General features: G+C 37.9%; 1 protein-coding gene across 1 annotated transcript; it reads left to right on the forward strand.

Annotated features, from left to right (window-relative positions):
• The first annotated feature begins 1783 nt into the window (after positions 1-1783).
• Positions 1784-11984, forward strand: RAMP2 (receptor activity modifying protein 2). The gene is made up of 7 exons (XM_034416195.3): positions 1784-1999; positions 2928-3082; positions 4141-4248; positions 4980-5078; positions 6779-6881; positions 9367-9618; positions 10547-11984. Exons 2-7 carry the CDS (start codon positions 3007-3009, stop codon positions 10560-10562), a joined length of 654 nt encoding a protein of 217 aa, XP_034272086.1. The 5' UTR covers positions 1784-1999; positions 2928-3006; the 3' UTR covers positions 10563-11984.
• The last annotated feature ends 251 nt before the right edge of the window (positions 11985-12235 follow it).

Genomic DNA, 12235 nt, shown 5'->3' on the forward strand with positions numbered 1-12235 from the left:
GTTCCAAAAAACAGCCATCTGAGAAAAGGATCACGAAAGTGGCAATTGGCCCTCTAATCAGGGGATAGGTCTGGGTTGCAGATTTCATGGTTGAGCCAGACTTGCAAAGGAGTTAGATAAATTATTTTATCAGGCAACAGGGTCAAACTCTTGAAGCAGATACAACATGACTTGGATTAATTCTGATATCTACTTAAGGGTGGAGGAATGCCGAGATGGGTGGAGATGTTGTTCAAATTATTGGAATGTTATCTTGACATGCGGCCTTGTTGTATCAAAATGGGAAGATCATGTGTTTTGTTGGAGTCAACAATTAACAGCTGGGCTAAAGGTATCCGGGATTTGAAAAAATCATTAAAAAAGTCAGAAGAGAGCCAAAACATTCTCACTGATTCTTGACCAAACTATCAACTTGTAAAGACTGTTCATTCTCCCGATATAAAATAAAACTTTGAAAATCATGGGCGTCGAAGTCCAGCATATTTGGAAAGAACTGTGATGAAATAGATAGTTTATGTATATCGATGTTAATTCAAAAAGAAATTATTAGTCAATTAGTCATTGTTCTGTATATGATTGTTCTGTATGTGATGTTTTATAGTGCAAGTGAATTAATGAACACTTAAAACAAGTGCTCTTAAATCAAGGTTTGCTTGGCTATCTCTAGAAGTATGATTTAAAAAAAATCATGTTAGTGACTCTCTTTCTCTCTCTCTCCTCTCTCTCTCTCTCTCTCTCTCTCATTCTCTCTCATACATACACACACACACACACACACACACACACACACACACACAGAGATTTCCATGTATCTATTTAAATGAGTTCTGTCAAAAAGTATAAGGAAAAGCCTTTGTCAAGATAATCGTAGATAATTGTTTCTACCTGGCACAGATTTTGCCAGGCTATAGAAACCAATAGGACAGGGCCGGGTTCCAAATCCTGTCGCTACCGGTTCGTGTGTGTGTGTTTGTGCGTGTGTGCGCTGCTTCTATGCATGCGCAGAAGCGTCCCGGTGGGTGGGCGGAGCCTCCCGCATCTGACTTATACCTGCTTTTGCTTACCACTACCACCACCACCAACAGTATTCATTAATTTCGCTATAGGCAGTTCTGCTTTTAAATAGCATAAGCATTACAGGAATAAAATGTAATCAACTGTTGCTGTTTTCATGATAAACTTGTTACTTGAAAATAAGGATCATTTTGTAGAAAAGGAAAAATATTTTTTTAAAATAAAACTAATGTAGGATAGATAGCACCACCACCACCAGATGGATTCTTAATATTTGTAGCCCTTGGTGGAACTACATCTACATGGAGGAAGAAAGCATTTACACGGAGGAAGAAAGCAGTGAAGTACCCCAAGGTTTTGTCTTATGTGCTCAAAATCTTCATAAAATGATTTAGACAAGGGGATAGAAGGGTACCTCATTAAATTTGCAGATGACACCAAGCTGGGGGGTCTGAAGGGAATAACTAACACTTTAGGAAATAAGTTCAAGATCCAAAAGGATCTTAATAGACTTGAATAGTGGGCCCTATTCAACAAAATGCAATTCAGTGGTGAGAAAACTAAGGTCTTACATTTAGACACCCCTGTTGCCGGTCCGTGGAGCCATGGTTGGGGATCACTGTCTTATAGACAGCCACTTAAATATGAGGCAGCAGTGTGTTGCAACTGCCAAAAAAGCAGGGGTGAAATTCAATTTTTTCCCCCTGCTGGTTCTATAACCAGGCGTGGCTTGGTGGGTGTGGCTTGGTGGGCGTGGCAGGGGAATGAAATAGCAAAATCTCCAGTCCCACTCCACTCTGGAGCCAGTCAGAGGTGGTATTTGCCGTTCTCTGAGCTACTCAAAATTTCAGCTACCAGTTCTCCAGAACCTGTTAGAACCTGCTGGATTTCACCCCTGCAAAAAAGCCAATACATCTTAGGCTGTATCAACAGAAGGATAATATCAAGATCGTGTGAAGTGTTCATATTGCTTTATACTGCACTGGTAAGACCATATTGGAATACTGCATCCAGTTTTGATCAGCATGATACAAAAAAGATGTTGGGATGGTTTGCTATTTTGAAATTATTTATTTTATTGATTAAATTTATATGTCCCCCACACAAGGGGACTCTGGGGCTGAAATTGTTCAGTACGTCATTATACTAGTGATGTATATACTGTTATGTATTTATGGCAAAATACCCAAGTGGCTACCATATTAGAACATCTTTCCCCCTCTCTCCACCAGTTGTTAGATATATATACTGTATGTGGGTGTGTATGTCTATGTACATATGTGTATGTGTATGTGTGTATATATATAAAGAGAGAGAGAGAGAGAGAGAGGGAGGGAGGGAGGGAGGAAGGGGGGGGGAGAGAGAGACCCCTTCTCTTCCTCACCCCCCCCGGTCAGGATTTAGTCCTTTTTCTTACTCTTAATGTTTAAGATTGAAGCACATTTTTGCATATTTTTTTTGTGGCATCTTTTAATTCTTAAAACTAATACATAAGTTAGTGGAGCAGTGCAGATGTTAACACTGCCTTAGGGCTGTCTGTCCTGGGTCTGGTTTTGCACAGGGAGAGAGGCAGTGTCTGCTTCCAACAGCTTGACGTTCCCTGCTCTTCCCTCTGCCCTGACTGCCCATTTGGAGCTTTCTCTTGGATTTCACAACCAAGTTGACTGAGTGAATAAAAAATTGCCAAGTTGAGGCACCCTGGGCCTTGTAAAGCTGCAGGGCTGTGAACGGCACTCTGTTGCTGGCAGGCAGGGTGACCTGAGATGGCCGTCCCGGGGTTACAGAGGTTCTGGTAATTCTGAATGGGTGGGGAACTGGGAAGGAGAAGTTAGTCTCACTGAAGCAAAGCTCCCGGGAGAAGGGCTTGCTCCTGAATCTCATTTTTCACATGTCTCCTGCACTCTCACTACTAGCCCCGTAAGAGGAAAGGAGGTGCTTCCTGTTATTCTGATTCAAATCTCAAGCTGGTCACAGGACAGAAGCAGACTGACTATGTTTCAGAGTGGCAGACTGTACAAGATGGATGGCCGTGCTTTGCTCTTGAGACTATTTTTGCTGATTTCCATAGGTAAGTGGTTCTCCAGGTTGGGTAAGATATGGCACAGGATGCTTGGGGCAGTGCGACACTGGAGAGCTCATAGTAGCTTTGATCTCTGGACTGGCAAGTACAATGAAGGTCCTCACCCAGATAATTCATCTCGGTCAGGTTGGAATGACGTTTTAGGGAATGCTGAAGGGATGGTTGGACTTTGGAATCCAATGCTCAGATCTTTCTGTGATCCTGCTTCTTACCTGAATGGGCTCCATATCTTAGGTCTAGCCCTGCTTTCTACTCTCTGCATGTGCCCAACCCAATTTATTTACTTATTCCTCCATTATTTTCCCTAATCCCACATCATCAGTATTTATTTTCTGCCTCAAAGAACCAATGAGGGTATTTTTCAGATATAAAATCCTAAGAATTGAGATGCCCTCTTGTCCCTCCCTTCAGTTTTGCTTATACTCCTCCATCCCTCCATAGGAAGAATGCCAGCCTTTGATAGACCAAGTTTCTCTATATCCAAGCTGTGTTAAGCCTTTGGCAGAATTTGTGATGCCACTTGCATTCTGACTCTGGCTGAAGTGGGAATGAATCAGAGTGTCTTGTGAAATACTTGTGGCTCTCTTTTTTCTTCTTTTTGTTTTGTTTGCAATGATTTCAGAGAAGAAATGAAAGAAATAGGTAGTTTGCTTTAGTGTAGCCTTCCATGTATGGAGACATACATGAAAGGCTACATTAGTTTCCTATTAAAAATGGTTTGATATTGTGCACAAGTTGCACTTTCCTACCATACAGGTATGAAGGGGTAAAGGACCTCTGTTGCTGGTCAAATCCATTTACTGATTCTCCTAATCCTTTTTAGAGATCAATTTATGTTTGTCAAAAGTAGAGATCAGATGCATTTTGCTTATAGAACTGATATGTTCAGAATGGCACAGAGAAGTAATCCAAATGATACACTTCACAGTTTCAAATCTGACAACTGCTATACATTATTGTGGGGAGAATGCAAAAAAACAGCAAATAAATACATTTTATAGAGTTATGCAGAACTTCTTAACACAAGATCTTGCTTTTCGTTATAGCAATTCCTCAAATTCAGAGAAGTGGCATATGTCTCAGTGGGGCAGAAATCAGTGGATTAAGTAATATGGAACAAGGCCCACTGGCAAAGTTCCCAAACACGAAGTCAGGTATGTCTTATTAGGAACAATATGTCCAAAATTATAACAAATAAGTCCAATGTCTTAAAATATATGTTAAGGACAATGTGGTTAGATGCTTAAAAAAGAGAGGGAAAGGGAATACAACATATAGAATGCTGGTTACACCTTATTTTGGGGGGGTGAGAAAACCCACATAATTTTTAAAATCCACTTGGTATAATGTAATTTATTCGATTCTGCATCTCCTCCTCTACTTTACTATATGACTCCAACAATGCATGCTTCAAAGAATCTGTATTAAATGTGCTTTTTGACCCACTTTCCTTTCCCCACTTTTTGTGGCCTTATCTTTATTAATTAAGAGTTCCGTCTTGGAAAACTGAGCATAATTATGTCTATGTTAGGCTCTTTGTAATAAAGATTACAAAGGATTTGGAGTTAAAATCATACAATGACATTCAACAGCCCAAGGCAAACAGAGGTAAAGGCTACCTTGGATAGAGAAGAGAGGATAGAGGATCGTAATGGTTAATGTTTTCTCTGGGGTGGGATTATGCTCCCCATTGTTACCCCAACTCAAAATTCCAAACTTGTATGTTAGTTTGCACTTAACCTATCTCGAAATTTTAATAGGATTTTCTGCCCTCGCCCCCAATGGTTTCAGTAAGTGTGGACTACCTTAATTCTAAATTTCTTATAGTTAGAATTTTTCCTTTGTCTCCGTTTTTTACATTGTCTCTGTTTTCTCTCAACTGTAGTGTCTATTACACTTCATGCTTATTCTGGGACAACTGAATCTCCCCAAAGTGGTACCTTCTCTTTCAAAAGTCTAAATCTTACACTCCAGGAAATTAAAGGTAAGCAAAAAATGAAACTGGGTGAATTTGGGTAAAGGTTTTTTTATAGTGCTAGAATCCAGGTTTATCCCATGACATAGAATGGAGGAAGAAATGAAATGCTTATTTTAGATAGCAGAGGGCTGAATTAAGGAATCTGCCCCTACAAAATGTGGCAATGGATACTGATCTGAAAAACTTTTGGAAAGATTCAGAAGGATGAAACTTTAAATAGCTGTTAAAATGACAGGTTATTTATCATGACAGGTTGCTTCTTTCGTCCAAGATCAGAAACAACATGCCAATGACTATTAGAGGAGGCAGTCATATTCTATATGGGGGCTTTCTTGTGTTTGAAAAACAGGATACTAGGCTAGATAGACCTTTAATTTAATGCATTGCGGGGGGACCCTTCTGATACTGCCAATTTTGATAGGAATTCTGCTAACATCTTGGCATCCTAATGATAAAACAGAAATTATCATTTTCAGAGGAACCATGGGTTTACCCATGTAGCTTAATTTGTGCTGATTTGCTTCTTCCTTCTTTCATGTCCAGAAGCTGATAGGGTGGTACACTGAATCTTATTTTGATGCTGAGAATATCTTACATTCTACCTGAAGAGAAGCACATCCATTTAGAAAGCATATGACAGTGAATAGCTTATGCAGTTCTAGCCCATAATAGAAAGAATGAGCAGGGTGGCTCAAGAGAAATGGTCCTGCCAGAATTGCTTTCAACATCTACTACCTGTGATAGTCCTCACATTGTACCTAATGAGGGAAGTATTTACATAATACACTGGGAACTGGAAAATTGGCAAATGTCTTCACATATCCTTGTTTCTTTTTATAAAGTATTTTTAATTATTTACGACAATTTGCCTCCCAACAATGGGCATGTTAATTTATTTCTAAGATCCTACAGGAACTTGAAGCTGATAGAGCTTCCCTAAGATGCAAACAAAAGCAGAACTATGCTGAGGCAATGCTAGCTCCACCCCTTGTACATCTGTCTTGATGTCAATCGCACATATATAAAAGAGACAGCTTGTGTCACAATAGTGCAATGATGGGATTGGGGGTACTGTTCTCAGAAAAGATTACTTGGATACCGGCAACAAAATAAAGGGGAAAATCTGATACTAGATTTCTCCCAATGTCAAGAGTTTTTCCTCAACATATTGTGCCTATGATCTCTTGAGTGCCAGCTCCCAAACCATAGAGTTATTTCCTTAAGAATTCTTTATATCAAGGGGTCAAGGAGATTCTATCATCATTCTTTTGCTTCTTTACCACAATTGTTACAATCATCCAGCCTTGTTCAGTCTGGAATAATAAATTGTCGTTGGTGGAGTCTAGTTGCAACTCCATTCCTCTCTTTTCTGATGATCTGGGGAAAGTTTTTACACATTTATTAACTAAGATTACCTTGAAAGTTTGAGTTAAAATTGAAAAAAGATAGTAAAAAAGATATGCGAAATTAATTTGCTTCCAACTGTTTGTAAAGACAAGTCTGAAATGGGGTTAAGTAATCCTCCTTGCCTGAGTCAAATCAGAAGGGGAACTTGGACCTATACTTTGATAGCTTTGATGGGGAATAGATCAGAATTTCTACTAAACACCTTTCTCCATTCCTCAGAGTATTCTAGCCATAGATGACCCAGGTAGATTTCTTTCTATCTCACACATCAGGGTAATTTCTTATGTTTTCCATTCTAGAATTTATATACAAATACCATACCAAACAGTGTTGGGATTTGTTTACTGAGCAGATGGCCAATATCAGCAAACCAGATTGGTGTGATTGGAAGACTATTCGCAGGTATTGTAGAGTTTCACCTTTTACTGACCATGGGAAATGGTAGGCTTGTGATTTAACCGAGGAAGCAGGTTGTATGATTTTGCCATAATAAAGTTTCATATTATTTGTATCAGAAGAACATGAAGATACTTTCTTAAATTATACTGTACAGGTAGTCCTCATTTAACGACAGCCTCGATTAGCAGCCATTCCCATTTGTTAAAGTGATGATAATGTAACTTTATGACCATTCATTTATGACCTTCACAGGTCAAAGGAAAGTTGAAATAAAATCATAAGCACAGTCATAGTTTCACTTGGCAACCATTTCACTTAATGGCCAAATTTCCAATCCCAATTATAATCATGAATCATAGACTACCTGTTATCTATTACATTTTCTTATTTCAGATATTTATACAATATTTTTGTAAGCAACTTTTTTTCTGAATTAATTGGTGGCATTCAGACTAAATTAATCATAATTAGGTTTAACTGAAATTAGTGCGATTAGGTAGCATGCAATAATGAAATGTGACGATGACCTTGGAAGATCATCCAGGGAAAGAAGTGCTGCTTAGGGAAGCATCAGATAAAAGGGAGAGGGGCTCACAGCTGAGCAACAGACAGAGAAGGAATCATAGAAAAGACCTGCCCTACCTAATCCAACAGTAAAAAAAAAAAAAAAGCAGTGGAAAATATGTACTTTCAGACTTGGAAGATTGTGTTAATGTAGTCTTACAATAAAGTAGAATTAGTTCATCTATTCATGTTTCCTGTCTGGTCTATGTGGGAAGTTGACACCTGTCCTGTCCACTTTTTTGTCCTGGTCTCACAGATGTTTTTTTGGCTGTCTCTGTTCCGTTCAAAATGAATGGTAAAAAGGAATTTTTCTAAGAATAAGCCAAGCCTATCCAAGTCTGTCTCTTTTTTGATACAAGCTTAATTATACCAAACTAACCAAACTGAATGTATTCAGAAAGATTCTGTTATAATACTTGTTAGAATAAAAATAGTACTAATGTGGGAATTTTAAATGGGTTGTGTTGTGTCTGTATCTTTTCATCTTTTGCTGAAGAAAAGATGAAATGTTGGATTCTAAAATAAGCTTAATGACAGTTGAAGTACCTACTATAGCGTAGTGTACTATCTTACTCATGGAGCTGATGTTTACTGCAATATTTTACTGCTTACGTTTAATAGTTTACTGCTATTTTTTTCCTTGAGATGCTCCCCCTTCCTTGGGTTGATTCCTCAAGGCCAAAAGAATTAACAATGTTTTCATTATTTTGAAAGTTATAATTCTAAAAAGTAACAGGGTTTTACAATATGGAGCAAGTAGTAACTGTAGGTCATGTGACATTGGGTAAAACAAACAAATATAATAACTATATTTTCTGGCCAGTAGATATATGGAGATAAAAAAGGAAATTGCAAGCTGAAATTCTGAATTTTGATATTGAAATCTGAATATTTTAGAAATATTTCTTTAAAACTCACAAAAATCTATCACGATTCATATTAAAAACATAAGCAAGGTTCCTTCTATTAAACAATGTCATCTTGTTGGATCTGGGATCATACATTCTCTGTGGCAGCAGCTGCCCTATGAAACAGCACCTCTCTGGAGTTTTGAATGGCCCTAACCTTGTTAGCTTTTTGTAAGGATTGAAGACCTGGCTATTCTCCCAGGCATTTGGGCTGGATACTTAGGTTAGCATTGCTGGCTAATGGTGGTTGATGTGCAGAGCAGAGGGAACAGCTTTGAAGGCAAGAGGAAGAGCTGCTACCAAGACAATAGTTAGATAAAAGACGCTGAGTCTGGGCCAAGAAAATAACTTGGGAAATTGTCTCAGATGAGCTTTTCCCTAGTTCGTGCATGGATAAAGGGAGGGAGAGACAAGCACATTCAGACTTTGAAAGATATATTATACTTATTATTATACTTGCTAGAATAAAAATAGTACTAATAGAGTAAAAATTTTGGGATTTTTAATGGGTTGAGCTGTGTTTGTGACTTTTAACATAGTTGTCACTTACTGTTTTTAACAGTGTGTTTCCCAGAATCACTTTTGTGAGATGGGAGGCTATATAAATTGTTTAAACAAATACATATATTTAAAACATTCCCAAAATACTGTACACCATGGAGCCATACATTTTTTAATCATAAGATATTTGACCACATTAGATGGGGAAAATATGAAAATGAAGATTAATATTATCCAAAGTCCCAATGCGTTTTGAGGAAATACTCAGACCATTCCTCCCACATATTTGATTTGTATATTTTCCTGTTTTTTACATTAGATAAGAAAACATGTATAGGCATGGGGTCTGCATGCCTATATATGTTCACTCATGTGCATGCAATTATTTCTCATTCTCTAACTTTGGAGAGTAAGTCTGAATGGACCAACAATTTTTTTCTGAGTATTTTGCTTACACTAGTAATTCTGTTCCTATCTTCTTATTTTGTTTCCTTGACTCTTGGTTATCTTTATAGGCCATACAGTCACCTGAGAAAATGCTTGGAAAATGGAGCTGATAAACTGGAGCTTAACTACCCGAATTCGATGGCTGAGGAGTACATCATCATCAGCCACCATAACTACTTCATCAATTGCACCCTGCAGAATCAACCTCTCCAAGACCCACCTGAAAATATTTTGCTGGCTCTCATCATAACCCCCATCTGCCTTATTCCTTTCTTAGTTGCTCTTGTTGTGTTGAAGAGCAAAGGTGGTGAGATGCAATTGTGAGTACTAATCTTTACAGTTCGAATCTCTAGTGCTGCATAACGGGATGAGCTCCCGTTACTTGTCCCAGTTTCCGCCAGCCTAGTAATTTGAAAGCACGTAAAAAATACAAGTAGAAAAATAGGGACCACCTTTGGTGGGAAGGTAACAGTGTTCCGTGCGCCTTTGGCATTTAGTCATGCTGGCCACATGATCATGGAGACATATTCGGACAGCGCTGGCTCTTTGGCTTTGAAACAGAGATGAGCACCACCCCTTAGAGTTGGGAATGACTAGCACATATGCGCGAGGGGAACCTTTACCTTTACCTTTTAATCTTTATGAGATGATGTGACAGGGCCTCCTAGCCTAAGCAGCATAATTATAACACTCAATTCTTGGGAATTATGAAATTCACCAGTCTAAGAACATTATCTAGCATGAGCCATTGCACTGGAGACTATTGATTGAAGTGCTGTATGAGGGCACTTTGTACTAAAAGAAGGGTCATAGAAAGAACAAAACCAAACTCCATCACCAAGACAAATGCTGATGTATGTATGCCTCAGCAGGGGTGGGTTCTACTTAGCTTTACTAACGGTTCGCAATGGGGCTGCGGGTCTCTCTTTATTTTTAACCGGTTCTCTGAACTGCCTAAGCAATTTACTAATGGTTTGAGCAAAATGGTAAGAACCAGCTGAATTTCACCTGTGGGTAATGCCGTATAAAATAGTGTGTTTCCATGTCAGCAAAGTGTTAGGATAATGTCCCTTGTCTTTCTCCCTATTAAGAATATGGCAAGGTCTGCCTATCCCAAATGTGGACTTCTTTTTGTACATAATCTGGACTAACTGGAGATGAAATGGCACCTGCCCTCACTGCCCTCTTTTCAGTTACAAATTTCACTTACTCTACTTACTTTGACCCTAACATTTATTCAATGTGCAGGAGATGTCCAAGATAACATCATGGAATTACATAAAGCTGCATTTCTCTCCTTCAGCAAGATGGAATAGAAAAAATACAGAAGACATCTGCTAAGTGGATCAAGAAAATGAATTGAAAGTTGGTTTAAGTTTAGCAAAAAGAATAATGAAGGACATTCATGACAAAAGTTAATTAAATGGTGAACAGTTAGTAGAAATGACAACATACCATGTTTTCCCGAAAATAAGACCCTGTTTTATATTTTTGTGAACCCTGAAATAAGCACTTGGCCTTGCCATGAACTCAAAAGCCCAATTGGGCTTATTATCAGGGGATGTCTTATTTTGGGGGAAACAGGGTAGAAGAGTTCAACTATGGCCATTGTGTGATATTCTTGTAACTATTTTTAAAATGCAATGCAATTACATTTTTCTATACTAGTAGTAAAGTACTATTGAGACAAACTAGAGCTATTGGCTCTTTCACTATTAACTTCCTCATTGCATCCTCTTATTTTTTTCTCTTCAACATTTTAGTAACAACATTGATTTTAACAAACCCCAACAACATAATACTATCGCCTGACCATGGCACTCTAACATAAACTCTAGAAGCTATATACATTTTTCATAAAAGCAACTTCCTTTCCATTATGTGTCCTGCAAAGGAAGACATTTAGATCAGTTCAAAAACTATGTTCAATATTTTTTGGAGATTGAAGATGTAAGGAGCAGTAAAACTTCTACAGTTCTTCAGTGCCTCTTATCTTTCACCTTGATAACCTTTGTAATGACTCCTTTTTTGAGTAATTCTTAAGTTGAAATATCCTGGCTCCCAAATGAGAAACATACAGAAATTACTGAAGAAGAACAGCAGATACAACAGATCAGCAGATGAATAAACTGGCAGTTTTACTAGACATTCATTCATTTATCATAATTGTTTTCCTGAGACACATATATTTGTCTTCCTTCATCTTTTTTAAGAAGTGAACATTTGATTATTCTTTTTCTGTAGCTTTTTCTTTCAGTATTCATAATACTATGTATGCAAAAGAAATGAAAACTGAAAGAAAATCAGTAATTAAAATAGGCCTCAATGCCAGAGAATGTTTCCTTGTCATGATTCAGATATCCTATAACTGAAATTGCCGAAAAATCACTGATTTTCAGGAGTGTGATTTTTGCATGTAGTCAGGAGTTGCTAATACGTATCCTTTCTGTGTAATTCCTTTCATAGGGAATAATTTCCCTTTTTGTGCTTCAAATGACAATGAAGGTTATGGTATTCTGTTAAAGTTTCTTTGTGCTAAACACTGCTTTCTTATTTTAATTTTATTATGACAATGTATTCACTTTAGTCTGATTTTGTTCTCTTTCATTTTTGTATACCATCTGAGGGACAGTGCAGTGATTTATTAATATTTCAGATAAAATAAACATAGAACATAGTAAGCAAAGCTACTGCTTGAATTTCATTTCTACTAATGTTTTATTTTCAGGCCGCCCATCCCACAACAGTGGGCAATGTTTAAAATCCAACAATTAAACCAATAATCTCGGTCTGACACTCTAGATAAATGACACTTTCCAATCATATCAATCAAAGGCCTTGTCCTATCTCCTGTCCTAATGCCTTGGAGAAAGGCCAGTTTTGTTAGGAATATCTAGATTTCTGGGGGAAGCTTTTTGCACAGGACACAAATCACGC

Source organism: Pantherophis guttatus, chromosome 4, assembly GCF_059756535.1.
Source record: "Pantherophis guttatus breed Tessera chromosome 4, ASM5975653v1, whole genome shotgun sequence".
NCBI classification, from domain to species: domain Eukaryota; kingdom Metazoa; phylum Chordata; class Lepidosauria; order Squamata; family Colubridae; genus Pantherophis; species Pantherophis guttatus.